The sequence below is a fragment of the Varroa jacobsoni genome, unplaced genomic scaffold (assembly GCF_002532875.2).
Source record: "Varroa jacobsoni isolate VJ856 unplaced genomic scaffold, vjacob_1.0 scaffold_957, whole genome shotgun sequence".
Classification (NCBI taxonomy): Eukaryota; Metazoa; Arthropoda; class Arachnida; order Mesostigmata; family Varroidae; genus Varroa; species Varroa jacobsoni.
The window spans coordinates 131694-150010 of record NW_019213859.1 but is presented as its reverse complement, the minus strand read 5'-3'; the positions used below and the strand labels follow the sequence as shown (position 1 = coordinate 150010).

At 39.6% G+C, this 18317-nt stretch overlaps 1 protein-coding gene across 3 annotated transcripts; it reads right to left on the bottom strand.

Annotated features, from left to right (window-relative positions):
* Window positions 1-1231: 1231 nt before the first annotated feature.
* On the bottom strand, window positions 1232-13120 carry LOC111265323 (uncharacterized). 3 transcript variants are annotated; one of them, XM_022841913.2, is made up of 10 exons: window positions 12604-13119; window positions 7728-8027; window positions 6943-6981; window positions 6566-6703; window positions 5869-5988; window positions 5493-5585; window positions 3894-4115; window positions 2976-3084; window positions 2000-2198; window positions 1232-1751 (listed from the first exon to the last, which is right to left on the bottom strand). In XM_022841913.2, exons 1-10 carry the CDS (start codon window positions 12604-12606, stop codon window positions 1661-1663), a joined length of 1314 nt encoding a protein of 437 aa, XP_022697648.1. In that variant the 5' UTR covers window positions 12607-13119; the 3' UTR covers window positions 1232-1660. The 3 variants fall into 3 exon arrangements, with proteins under 3 accessions (XP_022697648.1, XP_022697650.1, XP_022697649.1); XM_022841915.2 differs by lacking the exon at window positions 3894-4115 and having other exon boundaries at window positions 12604-13120; XM_022841914.2 differs by lacking the exon at window positions 5869-5988 and having other exon boundaries at window positions 12604-13117.
* Between the last annotated feature and the right edge of the window lie 5197 nt (window positions 13121-18317).

The window sequence follows — 18317 nt, the reverse complement described above, 5'->3', positions numbered from 1 at the left end:
ACACACAGCAAACACCGTCAAAGCTGCCCTCCTGAATTCTAAAGTGAGAGACTTTGTTGTAGCGTCATAATTTCCAGAGTTTGTTCCGACAAAATTTTCACCTGTCCTATCTGCTGGATAGTCAGCTTCCTGAGATTACCTTCAATATAGGTCAACAGATTGAAACGTGGTTGAAAACTCTTTTCAAACGAAACTGGCCACCTTGTAACGAGACGGAATATATCATTTGGTGAGCAGATGGGAGAAAATCATGAACAGCGACAGGGAGTACATAACATAATAACCTACTGCCACAGGAATAAAAAATGTGATATTTTCTGTTCAGTAAACAAAGCACAGCAACTTTTTTTCAACTTAATATATTTTTATATATCTACAAGGCGTCTGAAAAAGTGTATACACCGTTTAACCAGTAGTATGTTTCTCAGAGTTCTTTCAGTTCAGAATATTATGAAATCGAAATAATGAACAAACAAAAATCAACTTTTAGATAAACAAAAAATGTATCTAAAATACTATTGAAAGTATGAAAATATAGCAAAAGCACAAAGGCGATGGAAGTGCAGGAAGTTCCAGACAGATCAGCCTACGCGACTTACGACTAGTCGGATGAGAAATATATTCAAAACAGATGGAGCTGTCTAGGATGTTCATAGATAACGTTCCGGAGGACCAAGAACATCAACGAACTTCACCAGTCAACACTAGACAGCATCCGTGAAGCATAAAATCCGTAAGATAATCAAGTCGGCGCTCGGGATCAGTAAATCAAGTGCGCATTGCATGTTTAGACATTAGTAGTAGAAAAGTTACAGCCCAGCAATGGTATATGCCATCAATGAAGAGGATTCGGACTCAAGAAGACGATTTTACAAATGGTACTTCGGATCATTTGCATGAACAGTTTACCAGGCACCGAAGCTACAGTGTGGTACAACTGTTTAAGTAGAAGATTAATTCGACAGTTCCTATAATAGGACGAAGCACTTTCCTGCTATCATTCTAATGTATCAATGTAAAATCCTTCAATCAGGTAAGTTAAGCAAAAATGCCCCATACTTTGTCCATTACATAAATCCAATGTCGATAGGCTTTTTCCTATAGATATACGTTATCGGCAGAGTCTATAGTAGAAAACCGACGTCACTGGAAGGTTTAGAAGTTGCAATCGAGCTAAAATATGTTACACAATTAAATTAGACTTTGTGAATCAATTAAATAAAGACTCAAGTTCTTACTATTCAAGCTATATTTATATTCTTTTTAATGATAGCCTGATCTCGGCTAGAAAATTGTTCGCTTGACGCAATCTTCGGATGATCATTATTCTGCCTAACTTTTCATTAGCGAATATGCTCCTATTTACAATGGTAGTTGGATTTATGAACTTTAAGTAAAAAAAAAAAACTTTGAAGAGAAATACCTGTCCATAAGTTTCAACGAAGACCTATGATTTTTTTATGGAACTAATGAGTTCACTGTCTATCTCTAAATTTAGTCTTGAGATGTTTACCTTCACCTCTAAGTGTTGCGATGCACCATAAATAACGTTTGTTATGAATAATAACACCCTCATTCGAATCAATATTAGCAATACGTGAAGAGGTGTTAATATATGAGATAAGCGAAGCGTAATGTTCCTTCATTCTCTTGGACCGTGTCATGGCTGAGGGTTTCCCTGTGCTTGACCATTTGTTTGATGAGGACGTCTATAGAAAAAAGTTAGTGGATTCAGCACGTTTGGAAAAATCCTGAAATGAGAAGATACGTAATAATTCAAAATCGTTGATTTGTTTAGATCTACTTATTGTATAGAAGTACCGTTTAAATAGATTTTTAGAGTACGACGGAGCTTCAGTATCTCTGTATTTCTATTAATTTCACCTGCTTGCTTAAATCAATCATCAAAGGTTAATTATATTAAGTTGAAAAATATCCGTTTACCGTTCAACCAATATTTACGATCCCGTCGCAGAGTTTTAAAAGCGTATTTTAATACCTGTCCGGATGGAAGTCGAAGATCCTTCTAGACAAAAATTGCCTTCCTTGCTCGGCTCCATGCGCGATTTTTCTATAGGGACCCATATTAAACACTTCGCCCAGCGGGTTGCGCAGGATCTCCTCAACTCTCGATAATAACATCCTTTGAGCTGGGAGCTGCGCAGTCTTCTGTTCGGTATTCTGCTGGGCATTGTCACCTAGAATAGGTCAAAATCGGAATGCGACCTAGGCTTATATATACATTTATTGGTTGGCTATAGATATCCAGAGCAGAAATTGATTGTATGTTTTCATAGTCAAATTGCCGCACAGCGAACATTGATGAATGAAAGTATGTTCAACGTTGTGCAACTGGGACTCTGCAATAACTTATCTTTTTTCAACTTAACAGGTGCTTTGAACTTTTTTTTTAATTTCTTAAATTACGAAACTTAAAAGTACGTCTCATAATAGCCTCGATACGGTGGCAGACTTTCCGAACAGAATAAATCGTCATCTACGTCGGTCTGTTGCAAACAACTAGTGGATTCTTCAGTAACACTCCTTACCTATAAAGCTACATGTTTAATAGTATAACTTTAACATATGTTTACAAGCTATACTTAGCTGGTAAAATTACTGACGATCTTTGCCAACTTGATGTTGGTCAGCACCGATTCTGCTTCATAACTATCTACAATGATCCTATAACCTAGGGAAAATTGAGTTCCTGTGTTAACATTAAGCTGGAATAAGGGTTACAATCTGAAGGATCTCAGATAGATGTTACACTGAATGAGAGGCAAACTCATTCAAAATATGAACATCATCCGACATTTTAATAATTCAATGAGTATCCTTCTAATGAACATTCGTTAATCCAGTGATCGAAATGCGCTACTGAACACGGCGTTTTGATTTCAATTTACATCTAGCTGGTATAGATAAGGTTAACTTTTTCGAATCATGCCTCAGAATGGCGCGTTCATACGTACTAATCTTACTCGCCACGTTACGCAGAGTGTCCATTACGCTAACGAGAGTAAACGCAGTAGGCAGATCTTTGGCCGTATGTGATGCCTGTGTCAGATATTCCTTGAGATTCTGCGAAAACGAAGTGGAAAAAATTTATCTTTTACTGTTCATATTATGTTGAAGAGATAATAAAGTCTTCGACTGTTGACGGTATTATAAACACTTCTTCTAGTTGTTTGCAAACGCAAGGGCGCGAAGTAATATTTACTTGTCTCATTGTTCGCTTCCTTGCTAATTTCAGTTTATCGAATATCACACAAAGTTAGTTAAGTTGATCGTCTATATTATCATAGAATCGTATCAGACCGTTGAAAATGATGTGATATTAAGAATTCAAAAACGTCACTCCGCAATGTTTGGCGGTAGACAGCAAAACAAAATATTAACTTATCACTAGCTATTATCGCGCTATAGAAGTTAGGTGAATCAGTACTGCATGTTCCATAAACACACATATGTATTCATCTTCAACTTACATGTCTTGCTATCAGTCTTCAACGATTGTACAACGCTAATGCTGACGCTGACTGAGGCGCTTCATGGAACTTACTGAATAACTAATAATAATTCGCGTACAGAAAACACAACAGGCACCGAGCTACCCTATACGCATTGGTTAGTACGCAAGCACACAGTACTATGAATACAGAACAGTGAAACACATAGTTAGAGTCCAGTACTACACGTCATCGACAACGAGCACCATAACAAAACGCCATCAGCTCAGAACAAGGATAACATGGCCGCTGATACGTGGGATCTGCAGAAAAGCAATCGTAATCCCGTCTTCTCTGCCGATTTTATTGGCGACTAGATGGACACGCTGCATAAATTAGAGACCACAGAACGAAGACACCGACAACACTTAGACGGCATACCGTAAGAACTCCCCGAAAGGTCGTATCTGTCGTTGCGTTGCGAAGGCGGTTGACAATTCCGATCGACTTCATTATTCGACGAGGCAGTTCTTGAATAATCTTGAATAGGCCATTCATGCGGCCGGGGTACTCTCCTAGGACACCGAACACGTCTCCTCGAAGGATTCGCCGTAAATCGGTCATTACACGTTTGTAGTCAAATACCGTTTGAATCACAGCCAACTGAAAAAAGGTCGTTGTGGATGTCGCGCGAAACAACAGTCAGGGTTTTGTTGGGTCTCGAATGACCGACTAGCCCTGACAATTCTGCGAGGTTTATAAATGTAACGCTTGCTTTGTTGTGTCTCTGCTTGTGCTATAGGTTTTGTACTTTCATATCGCTTTCGGAAGAGCATTCTCTTTCATCCCTATTTTTTTAGCATAAGTAAAATCCTATAAGTTATGATTTAAGAAAGTCAGAATTCGCTTTTTGCGTAAAATATGTTGGCTCAAGGCGGTTCGCTCTGTAAACGGATTTTATGTATCGAACAATCCCAATAGGCAGACGTGGTCTCCTTAACGACAAAGATCTGTCAGATTTCGAAAATATCGAAGTTTCGTGAGCCCTTCGAGTTTATTAGCTTAATAGCCCGCAAAGCAGATGGCAGACCTCTAGCCAGCATGAGTTGTCGTCGGCTTAATTAAATTCTGCCTTTGGACCGTGCTAATGTTAGAATGAATAACCGAAAGATGCTTTAAGAAAATAAAGCATGTACTACGTGGTTCGTCCACTTCCCTTATTTTTGCCTAACTTTCGTTGATCTAGATGATTTGTCCTAAAATGTACTAGCTTTTGAATTAGAAAATCTTTAGTTTTGTAAACACATCCTAGTATTAGCTACCTGCTAACATTATTAGAAGCTACTACGAAACATTCTGCAATGATGATGATGATTTGATACTTCCTGAATGTCCCGTTTGAAGGACGAGCTAACGGTCTTGTTTCTAGTTTATGGACGACTAAAATATTTGAAAAATATGGGAAATATAGTCACCAGTTCCGTCCGTATCACAGACGCGAGTCTGTGTCGCAAACTAGATTCTCTATAGGAAAAAAATATCTTTATACACAGCTTACGTTATTGTGTCTATGTAGCGAAGTAAAGCATTCAGCATATAATTACCTAGCGAACCTATTGTAACAACACAACGTAAAACGTTCTCTCTTAGGGACACAAACGAAGTGAACTGCTTTCACAGCAGTTCCAATTCGAAGATTTGATTTCGTTCTTCATTTTGCTGTACGACCCAGGCCACGAATGCAATGGACATCCTGCTTTAAATACTATATACATATCAATGGCGAGCTGTTCCGTTAAACACTTTTGTTGTTGTTGTCGTTATGTCTGTCGTTGCTGAGAGGAACAATGACTAAAAGTTAGGACTTGATTTAATCTAACGGAAAAAGGACAGGAACCTACGAGCTCCCCTCGTTTTTACGATTTCATTTGTGTTATTTCTTCTATTGTGTATGCTTAGTGTGGAATGAATTATTTTTCGGTTTAATTTCTTGTTAAGAACATATATATATATATATATATGTACTAATAAAGAGCTTACCATGTCGTTGGAGCTAGATCCTGGAACGGCCGAAGCGGTAGCATTGACTATGGTGTCAGTAGTTGCTTTTGGTGCGGCTGCACTGCCACTTCCCTATAGGTAATATTACTCTTTATTAGTAGTAAGCGGATTTTAAAATGAGTGTTCGTTCGACTTCTGGATAGAAGGGTATCAAAATGCTATAGAGAGAAGTGATTTGTGTGTTCTTTTGAAGATAACACAATGGATTCATATAAAATGCTCCTATTCTTGCTATTCGATTAATATCTATATATATTTGTTGTTTTGTTGTAAAATTGTAACTTCAGTTCAAAGTATTAGATACAAAAAGATAGTACAGCCAAATCCTTAGTGATCTCTGCCATTGGCAACGAACCCTTATACCGTGTTGGGCCAATATGCCCTGGTTGATTCGATCGTGGTCAGAGATGTCGTGGTCGGGCTTATCCTTGTGTCTATTATTATCCTGTTCATTTTCCTGGCCACTCTCTCTACCCTAATAAAGGGGAAGTAAATGAAGTTCTATCAGACATAACCTAGCAGACGAATTCGCTTCGTTGACCTTTCTGCAATTTTAGCAAACCGGCGGAGTGAAATTCAAGGCTTTTTCCTCGTAGATAGTAGAATGTCTTTATTGCGAAATCTGTATACTAATGTGGAGGAAAACTTGGTACTAAGTTTATTTGGCTACAACAATTTTAGTTGAAGTACAAATTTTCTAGTTTATAAATGTATCTTTGTAAGCCCTTCTAGTTAACGGCTGTGTTTGTTCTATCCATGTGTCTCTGCAGAGGTACGAAAGTAAATTCTTAGGTAAAATAATCTTCTGCATTGCCCTGTTGAGCTCCTCAGCTAGACCGGCGTCCTAACTATATACATATTATTTCTACTTTAAGCATCTAAGGGGAATTTTAAATCGATGTGGATGTAACTGTCGTTTATGATAAGTAGTACTGGAAAAATTCCAGATTGGGAATTATTTCGAAACTTACACCTTTAATAAAAGCCCCGAGTGGCTATAAAATAAATATCGCATGATTGATATAGCGAAGCCACGTATAAACAACTCTTACCCCTGACACGGCTTCAACAGGGGCTGCTCCACTATCTTCCGCGGCCTTGTCCGACTTTCCACGAGGTCCGCTCGTTGCTGACGGACGATTCTGAGTCTCAAACTTGTCCTGAATTCTGCGAAGTTCATGCCTTGCGCACTACAAGTTTAATGCAATTGTATTTCCACATCAAAACAACAAGAACATAGGAGTTGATTATATTTGTCTGATACTTAGTGCCAGAACTCAATTTTCAAAAAAGCATTACGTATTTATTCAGCAACTAACGCATCACATAAGGTCTATTTTTTATCACTACTACGTATTATTATGTCTTTATAGTACCTCAATATCTAATCAATGCGGTGTTTATTTGCGGATCACAATGAAGTACTTACGTCGGTGAATGTTTCAGCTGTTACAGTAATTCCTCCGTTCTGGAACGAAAATTGAATAGGTAGAGTTATTTCTGGGTTTCCTACTAAAGGTTATATGGAGACATTTTCCTTCAGGGGAACATTGCTAATTGCTAAACGAGCTGCTGATAAAATATGGCCGGTTTCTTGGTAAAATATTTTAAAGTAACAAATTCAACGGCGGCATAGGGTGGGTGCACGGTGCGCATTTATCCATTTATGTTGCCATGGTAACCATGAATATGCAGCCATCACTGGTTCAAAGGTTGGTAAAGGGGATATCAAATGAAGTGATTGTTCCCGTGCCATCTCATAGGTTTATTGGAAAAATTCTACGTAAGTTTTAACCCAATTCTAAAGACTTTTTAGTAAAATCCTTAATACTGTTAATATTGGCGTATTAAAACGGCAGAGATAGCCAGAAGAGTTGAACGAAAATTTAAAAGTAGAGGCGTCCATACCCAAAATTGTTGACACTCCTCAATGCAGGCCCAATTTGCTCCACAATAATGGATTAGGCTGAACCGACAACATGACAAAGTGACTATCAAGTATTTTGCGAAGACGGCTTTAATCACAGGAAGAATTTTCCCTGTTATGCAATTTTTGTATTGAATTATCTAAATATATTTTACACAAAGCAACTAAATGAACACATATATCAGCAACAGTGAATCCAGATTATATATGAGATCAATAAAGGCGTTCTCAAACATAAAATGGAACAATAATCGATTCAACGCCTACACGCATGTATATGTGTTTACCTCTTCGATAGACGCGGGGTCCTTGCGAATACAATCAGGAATGGTCGAGTCAAAAGCTGCGTCCATGTGGACGAATTCCATGCTTTCGGGAATTCTAATCTTCAGAGGGATCGTGGGAATTCCTCCCTGACCGCCATCGAACTGAGACTCACTCTGCGATGCTTCTCTGCCCCGCTCCTGATCCGTCTGAAGCTCACCGGGATCATTATTAGCAAAACTCGTCACTGGGGTTTGTCGACCCCCATGTCCCCTTACTCCGGCAACTAAGCAGAACGTGAGAGTCGCTGCAGTCCATGAACGCTGTCAATGCGTTCGAAAATTACAATACAATACGAAATTTCCTTTATTCAAGGGATTTAGAAAGCGGTTACGATATGATAGCATAAGCCGGGTCATTCGCCACCTGCCATCAAAGAAGTTGTTAACTGTATTAAAAATGGCTATTTCTAGAGCACTGCACAGATGGTTTCTCTTAACTAAACAAAAAAAAATTATTGTTAACAATGTCCGCCATCATCACTTTCCTCGTGGAGAAATACAACGCTTCGTTTAATAGACCTACGGGAAACATGTTTTCACTCTACTCACTTTAGAACACTTCGCAACGTATTTCTGATGAAGTGAGGACCATTTAGAGGTAATTAAGGCGTTATGTACGTTCGAATAAAACTAAGGGTTTTCTGTGATAGAAGTTTACGATATACAATTGCATGGCCGTGGTTCTTCTTTTGAATAGTGAACAACGTGAACTTTAAACTAAACCTTCATATGGCGCTACAGACGGTATCTAAGCAGCTTGTAGAAGATAAACGGCGTTATCCGTAATAGTCTTAATAATTTATTTTGGTGTAGATAATATCGTTTAGAATGCAACTAATCCACTTGCCTGCTAGACGGTGTGTGTGTGTATGTTTGTGTGTCTATGTTGCTTTGTTTATCTCGGTATAGATTTTTTACTTTACCGGAGTACACATTGTAATTCACAAAAGCACCTTCGAATAGAAGTTTAAAACCTCGACATAATATCATGTATACAAAAGGGCCTGGATAAGAGCCCTGCGACACTTCGGACGGAGCCCCTGCAGAGGCTGACGGGATGTGTCAAACTTTCGGATAGACACGATCCCAGTGCGTCACTCTGGGACCCATTCCGAAAGCAGACATCTCTGAGATCGATAGGTCGTGATCCACCTTGCCACATGCTCAGGAAAAATTTAAATAAACACTACGAGGTGCATTGTTATAATTTCGTTTGAGGGGAATATAAAGTTTATTTTTATTGATCTAATTTGTAGATTACAAATATATAAATTGTCCTGGTATACGTTTTCCATCTATATCTTTCCCACATATATGGGTACAAGTCAGCATAGAAAACATTATAGCTGGTGCTAACGTTACTGCGCTAGCTAAGCGACACATAGGACCAAAACATGCCTAGTGTACAATTTAGGTTTAGCCTTTGGAGAGACCGAGTGCTTCGAATCGTATTTAAGTTACCTGGGCTTTGAGCGTACTCTTTCAATCCTACTCAGCACAGAACAACATATTAATCGTACGAAAATTCTGACCCCAAAAATTATGTCGTCTGCTAAATCAAGGATACGTCGCTTTTTTTTTGTTCATATAAAAAAATGGTGGCCGTATTATTCGCGTACTTCAGCCAGAGTCGTCCAAGACTACGATCGTTTATGTAACTGTTGACGGTATTTTGTTCCCCTCGTAGATCCATTGCTGGTTTACCAATAAGCGCAAAGTTGAACTTTTTGTTTGTAACAGCATAGTTAACAAAAGGTTCATTATATTGTCTCGTTTCGAATGGTGGCCGTCGTTGTCAAATAGAAACACGATAGATTTGAGAACAGTAACGGACGGCCATTTTTCTGTGACAGTTAGTTGCGCCATGGCAAAGCGTGTTCATTACTTAGTAAATTAACTTTGAGCGAGTATGGGTCGCTTATTGAAATAAATTATATAGCTGGCGATAATATTTAATAAATATTGGCGAGTATTGGGTATGTATTTTTTTGGTGATCGCGATGAGTAATTTTTTCAAGTTTTTGCCTAATCTACTGTTGCAAGCCTATTTGAAAATGTGTTGTACGTTTGAGTATTTGAAACAGATGTCCCGTTAAAAATTACTTTAGCACTTTTTCCAACTAACCCTGACCAACACAAATATCCTAGGGGATGTACTGTGTATCTACCATTTGGACGGTAGAATTGGTGTAACCCTTAGGCATAAAAAATGAAACGTTAATTTGATTTTTTTTAACTGTTCCTTTCTGTTATCTAAGTACATTTCTGTAACTGAGTTCAAGAAAATTGGTCGTTCAATTAATTGAACCCTTGGCGGCTACATAGCGTTGCTCCCAGTTTTAAAGCAACCATATGTCTGCTTCGATTTGTTTAAACACCTTCTATATGGGCAAGGATGGATCAGCAGCCTGCAACAGTTAGAGGTGCTGACATCCAGTTCGTTCAAACGACATTATCTATTGCTTTATCTGTTTACATTGACGTTGGTAGCCATATCTCCGAAACTGCCATTTGCCAACAGTAAAAAGGTGTTTCCATAGCTTGTTTCCTTATAGACATTATCGCCATTGGCGCCGGAAAACTGCGGCTTATGAAACGGACCAGATGATACGTTTCAGCAGACGGCAGAGATTTACTGTTCCGTTACCTTTGTATTGTGCAGACGCGCTCAAGATCAATCCTAGGGAGACAACGACAACTTCTTGACTCCTTAGATCGGCGAAACCGGTTTCTGTGAGCGAGCGTCTTGATTGACTCGAACCCGTTTATGATCTCAGGTTACGAAAGGTGTCACGCCACGAAACACCGACTTCTGTATATATTTTTCAAGCTGAGGATTACATATTTTATAGCATCCTCTTTGCAACAACGTAGAGACCATTGGTATTTTTTTTCTAGCAGGGGGCTGTTCCACCTGTTGTAAGGAGCAACGCGGCATGTATATTTAATAAGAAAGACCTTCAACTGAATACTCATCTCCAAGGGGTAGCAGATTACGGGACCTCTACACTGCGGGATCTAACCGATCTCCGCTTTGCTCCTATTTTGTACTCGAAGCTGATCGCGATGTATAACACTCCTTATAAGAGTCATTTACCGGGTAAAAAGCGTTACCGTTCAGTAACTACCAAAATACCACATATTATTATTATTAACTCTGTCGTCAATGGAATTATCGGCCTATAATAACTGCTAATGCAAAAGTGATATGACAACAATAACCTGAAAAAATATGTGATTCTATGAGAATCACTATTAGACTCACGAGGTGAGGACGTACCCCAACAGAAGAGACTTCGTTTTTTTTTTTGTCTAGTACCTATACATCATAATAAAGCCAAGCGATAATCGCGCTCGTTGAAATTGAACCATTTAAGAACTTTCCCTTACTGAAGGAGGCATCAAAGTGTTTGCATAAGGCCAAAACTCTACTTGATAGGACCCAAGCATGTATCTGGCTAGTGAAATATATTTGCAGTTAATTTTGAAAAATTATAACCCGAGTTTCTTTCTAAAAACTGCTGAGTATCTCGGAAGTATTCTGAAAGTAGCTAGTAATGTAGCCGGCCTCCCCGGTAGTGTCGCAGTAGCTGTTCTGCGATCATACCACATGCTAACAATGAGTTTCATTACCTAGTAAAAAGAGCCTACTTTCAATCGTAGCAGATAAATTCTGCATTTTATTTGAAAAAAAACGCTCTTCTTTAATCAGCAATAAGCGGATATAATGTTTAGCAGTAACTCCTTCAGGCCCCTGTTACGATACCGCCAGGCTACGATTAGCTAAAGGGTTACTGATGGTTACTGTTAAGGCTTTGGCAGGAAGACAATCAACCATATCAAGAAAAAAGGAGGTCAACTTAAGCTTATGTAAACAGAACCTAAACCGGTTGGGATGCGTGGTTTTATGCCAACGGCGCTACACATCCAGCGATAATAAAGTGTTTCCAAGTAAATTCATTGTAAAGTTGAGAAAATCAAATGCATAATCGTCCCTATTTAGCTAATTTCTATTATTTATATGCGACTGCATGGCATAGCCGAAGAAAACAGCAGGATCTTCTCTCCGCGCGTAAAATCTAATATATGCAGATTCGTCGATGAGAATATATTAGAAGCGTGGGAATCTTCTTCCTGCTTATGGCGTGATTTCTGAAACCACGTCCTTTTCAGAGCAGTCATCTTCACACTACTGCATACTTTTCTACGTGATATTGCGTCACGCTTAACGTGATCGGCGTGACAATCGACTCTGAACGTAGTAGAAAATAATTATTTCAATTGAGAACTGATACGTATTAGCTACTTGTTGGATTTTTAGAACACGTCAAATTGATTGAATTAAGCATCCTGGTAATATGTGTCCTATTCGCGCGTGCCACTGCACGGGGCTAGACTTCACAGACAAAAACGTCAGTAGATTAGGTGTTTTTATTGTTTTATCACTGTTATTATAATAGGCGTTCTATTGCCCTATGGACAAGCTATGTTCGAGCGGATCGAATATGAGCACCCTTGTGACAAACAACTTATTCAAGTACAAGCTACAGAAGTTGGTCTACATAAAATGTTTGAAAAACTATGTTTATGCCAGTGGAAAGATATCGAATTCACTATGGGCTTTCTTTCTCGCCCTTAGATTATGCCGGCTTAATATAATCGAACTCGCTAAACTCATATTGGTTAACTGAATGAAAGATGATTGAAATGTTCATTTTTACAAAATAGTATAATAAATGGCCTAAACAAAACTTCTAAGAGTATAGGTTATCAATTATTGTTAGTCTCGAAAGGCCAATTCTAACACGATGTGGATTTCGAGTCGCAGGAGACTCACCATGGTCGGCAGAAAGTATTAATCCTCGATCTTTGTTGCAAACGTTGTTCCGACTGGACGCTGATCGGGTCAGCAGGTCGATCTATCAGACAGATACTTTCCGTCTGCCTTTCACTCTCTTCCCTTATATTTGTTTTCGTTAGATATTTGCTAAACGGTGGCGATTTGAGGACCACGCCACAGGTACACAGCAGTTAATCTTCTTCTATGGCCTGATGGTGGAATGTCTCCATGGGTCTTGTCGCAAGCAGCTGCCGAACACGATCCGATGCTGTCAACGACAAGCGATCACTACCGATGCGAGGCTAGCTGCTCGAAAGACCAATGGTCGCAAGCCAACGCAAACGTTACTTGACAGCCGTCGTCACAGCAATAGCATCACCGGTCGCGGCAGTCACCACGTCGCTGCGCAAAGCGAGACCCGCAGAAAGAAGTCAATACATTTGTTAAAAAGAGAGGACCCACCCGACGACTCAGCAGGTGTATCGTCTTCCTTTGTAGGAAAGAACCGGACATTCGACAACTAGCAAAAAGAAGCGCCAGATAAAAAGAACAACTCATGACGAAGAAGATTGAAAAGCTAGATGGAAAGCACGCCATGGAAAGTGAAGTCGCGTCAATTCTTTCCCTTGCGCGAAACATCGCATTCGCATCCGTCTTTACGTGGTGAATGCTGCGCCAGAAAAAGACGCTGGACTGGGCAGATGTTAACGCCGTAATTGCCATTGTCCCCTATACCACTATGATAGCTCCTGAATCGTCAATCATGGTCAGTATCAGGTGAAACGGGTAAGGGAGGGGTTCGGAGGGGGAATCGGTCTGCCCCGCTCCTTAACCAGACAGGAGAGTATGCAGGCATTTATTTATGCGAGAGGCGTCGACGCCGTTCTTAGTACTGCCACGCCAATAATAGGTATAGACGCCACCGTTACCGCGACGCACGGCAACATCAACAAACGCGTCCAGAGGAACTAGCATGTGGAAACGAATGTGTGCTATCGCCGTCACAAGTTAATGATATTCATCAATAGTTATCCGAGATCCAGCGTGAATGTGGAATTGGCAAGCTGCGTTTGAAGGCAGCAGAAGACACCGCCTGTCCGACACTGCGTTACAGACTTGAGGAAGGGTGTTAGCCACTGCAATGGGCTGATGCATTGCTTATACGGTGGAGCTACAGATGTGTAGCAGGACGGGCTTGGCGGACCCGGCCGTAGAGTGGATACATCTAATCGAACGCTACGATAACGTCGGAAATTGGGGGATCCATTAATTGGATCTCGGAAATAGAGACGCTAGTAATTGCCGGGGCACTGCCCGTACTGTGGTTCCTGTATGGTGTGCGAAGCAAAATTATACGCATAAACTACCGTAGCTTTCCCGGAACCGCGGGCTCAAAGGCACTTCTGCGATTTTTCCGTTGTTAAAAATAATAATTATTATCTAACTCTAATGATTTGTATGAAGTCACTGGAGTGAAAGACACATAAGGAAAATGTAAATATTAGGAGTCATCACCAACTATGGAGGTGGTAGCTTAACGAAACCATTATTGCTAGAAAGCAAATGAGGGTTCATGTCATGGAATTATCAAAAAGAGCGTTACAAATTTCTAGGTAAACTGGATTTTTCACTTCTAAAATTGTAATCTATTGCATGTTTACTACATGCATTGCGTGTTGCATACTTGTTTCCAATTTTCAAACAGTCATCAATTGTTTCGAGACACGCACAAATACTAACAAACAAAAATAGGTCATAGCTTATAACTCAAAGCGCAGAAGAGGACACACCTTACTAATATAAAACGTGATGATCTCCTAAAAATCATTTTGACCGTTATCAATTACGGGTTGTTCGGAGAAGGGTGCGTCTATGGCGCTACTAATGTATTGCATTTTTGAAGGACGAGCTTATCTATAGAGATACACATAGCGTAAGGAAGCTATCTAGAAACAATAATAATAACAGCAGTATGAAACTAACCAATTGTGTAACTTATCTTTGCCGTAGATTCACACGTTTGTAAATCTATATTAAAATCATTGTATCTTTGCACTATGTATACGTAATTGAGAAAGAACCCATAAGCAAAATTTCATTAGAAATTTCCGTCCTAAGTGATTGAGAGAATAAAATCAAACTATTTGATTCTAGATACTGTTGTAGAGCAAAGAAAGGGTATTCACATGAACAGGCCATTGTAGGCACACCTACAGGACGTCACAGTAAGTATAAGTTATTGCACATTTACACCGAGTTGTATATACTTAGGAAAAATAAAGACTTGAACAAGTTAGTCCAGTAAAATATTGCCACTCTTAATCATATATACATAGACAGAGTAGCCAGCTATTCGTAAAAAAGAAACACCAAGGGCGAAAAAACATATATTTTGGCCTTTTACTCAAACGCGGAGATATCTCGAAGAATGTAGGCAGAGAAAAATAATACAGAATACCAAATATCTCGTCTTCTGCTCGTTGCTTTATAAAGATAGCATACGAAAATATTAATACGATGCAACACGAGTCTCTATTTCAGCGAACTCCACTTCTGAGGACGCCGAAAAGTGAAACTTCTGCGTGCTTGGGTGAAGCTCCGTCCATCTGCTCCTCAGCTCCACCGCTGGTAGGGCTATATACTACAGAAGCTGCAGGGCATTCAAAAAGCCCACGTGAGAAAGAAGCATCTGTTGTGCGTTTTTTTTATCGCTAATAGACGGTGCCTGTTAGGTGCGCAGTTCAACGGAACATTTTTAGCTTACTAATAATACGTACTAAAAAATATTAAGATATATTGGAATATGTATATGACGGTACCTATATATATATATATATATATATAGGTGCCGTGATATGCAAACGTTAAGTCAAATTTTTGACCCTAAAATAAATTGTTTGAAAAATGTTTTTTGGGAACTCTTTAAAAAATGCAAGGTCGAAATGAGTTGAAAATGTCGGGAAGATTTTAAGCCATCAGGAAACTACGTTGGTAATGGATCTCCTGGCCGATTTGCAAACGTTCTTCATTGAACTGCACAGATCAGACCCTATTTACAGTGTTTCGGATTTTCGGACGTCACATCACCCGTGCTTATATTTCACTCACTGTGATCAGAAGCTCATTTCGATAACGTTCGACTCAAGCCCAATTATCCATAGTGCTCGTTTATTAATTTAGTCCCATGCTCACGTTGTCGAACTGATAGTGTCAGGGCACCACAAACCGTTCTAGAACTAAATGTAGAACTGTTCTTCTTATTTTCTAAATTGAATTATATATACGTGTAATATAGTGTCAATGCTTATTCTAAATGCTGAACTACGTTTCAACGCCGATATATGGAACGTCCGAAAGCCACCTTAGCCTACTCAGTATCCCTATATTAGATTTTGCCGTTACATTTCTCTCGTACGAATGATATTAAATTTAATTATCACAGTATACAATCGATTACGCTAGACCGACTTCAGTGTGAAATTTCACACAAAACTTACATTTGAGTTTGCAAAGTTGGGGTCATTCAATTGTTACCGGTGTATGTACGATAACATATAAAGAAAGATGCCGATGAGAGAGTAAAACGTCAAATACTCGTGTAGGTTCAGAACGAAATTGTTGCATGTCAGCACGACGACGCTCGATCACGCATGTGCGGCTTAATTAAACAAGCACATGATCCTGTACATAGTCCGACTCTCATCGTCGATGACTTTTAGGTGCGGAAGTTGTACGAACAGATCGATGTATAAAAAGTTAAGGCCACGTAATAATGTGTCGAATCTTTGTACAACCTGTGGACTGTGAATTGCGAACGCTAAGATTGAAATTTTTACACGAATCACACCCTTGTAAACACTTAATCACATAAAAGTACGACGTTATAAATAGCTCAACCCTTGTTATGATCGGGCTTGTTATATGGTGTACACTTCAATATGGCGTCTTGCTGGCTGAAAGCCACTGTTACTTTGGATCAAGCAGCAGTATCTCCAGTGTCTATTCAGTAACGAATCTAATAGTGTCACGGTATCGGCTGTTTTCTTTATGAACAGGAGGACTGCTAACGCTAGCCTGAGTAAAAACAAAACCTAGACATGATTGAATTTAAAACTCAAAATCGTTCACGGGGTAACTACGATGATGATTAAGATGTTGGGCTTGCCTCTCCTACAGCCGCGGTGCTTATTCGGCATATGCAGAGTATCGATTTATACAGCCTGCAACCTTTGCTCTCTCGATTCTGAATAAAAAGAATATTATTATTATTGTCCTATACCTATAGGCCGACCCCACCAAAGGCAAACAATGCAAGAGAGCTGTGTAAATATTCTTTTATTGTAAACGAAACCATTGATCACGAAATGATGCAAATGTACACAATTGATATTTGATGACGCTTTTCCCCTGACCCCAAGACATTAAGCAACGTTGCGAGTAACCCGACTTGATAATATGAAGAATAATAATAATAATAAGGATAATAGAAGAGATAAATTTCTGTAGGTAGCTTCTATCATATTCATACATGTAAATGTCGACGGCATCATTTTAACCGATTTTATCCGATTCTTTTCATTCCTTGCGTTCTAGGCAAATATCTATATTTAAGCTAACCCAAAAAAAAAATTGTTTCAACTACGTCATATCAAAATTGCGTTCCGTGCTTGAACTTCTAACCATGTCCATCCGTATAAAGGAAACTCTGTTGCTCGATGTTTCTTGCCTGTTTGTTTTATGCGCTTCCTCCGTTACCGACAAAAAGTTCTTTCAAGTTCTCTAATCTAACATCTTAAGTATTATAGGCTGCACTATAGAGAGTTCCATTCATGCAGAAAGTTCCTCGAAGGGATATCGACGTATTTTTCAATTTTTTGCCTATATTACTGTATGACCTTAGCTGGACATTGGAGAATTCAGCTGCGGCGTCTCAAGTACGTAATCGATTTCTCGATTGAAGCACCAATACCGGAAGGTCACATCGTTTATGCTGAATGCCTTGGATATTAATCTTCGTTACTGCAGCAAGTGAGTGTACGGGCCCGAGTACTGGCGGTTGATGCTAAACGACGAGGCAAAGAGGGAAACTCGCAATCGTTTCGCCAGCCCTCAGACTGTGGCGATACGAAGCGAACAGATATCCAGCATCAGTCCCAGCTACAATGACCCCATTTACCATCTAACGGGTGGAGCATTGCCTGATGGCAAGCGGCTTCCCAAAGTCAAATAGCGCCTTTTAAAGCTCAACGTAGCCCGACACAACGACGATGTCAGTGCATTCTTTTCAATTTGGTTTGGCTGAAACATAGCTTCATTCAACCTCGAATCATGATCTGTCTGGTTAGGTCCCGCAGTCATCCACAACTAATTCTTGTGTCATGTGGTAGATGAGGCCTAAAACGTTTGTTGTTAAATCACTATAGTGGAACATTAGGACGTTAACAGGCAGCCAGATTCCGAGACTGCTACTGCAGCGGCAAGCACTAGTTACGGCTACGTCTGGCCGAAGGTGTTTACGTCGACGACATTGCAGAACGACGACGACGACGACTTTTGAACGGAGCCGATTTGCTCCAAAGGGACTTGGAAAGAACGACGCGAAGCACTATTTACATAGTGAGTGACACTGAATTAAGCTAGTTATTTTAAGCGTATCTACAATATAACGGTTGCCTTTAAAACCCTCAAGTTTTGAACTTGCTGGATATTTT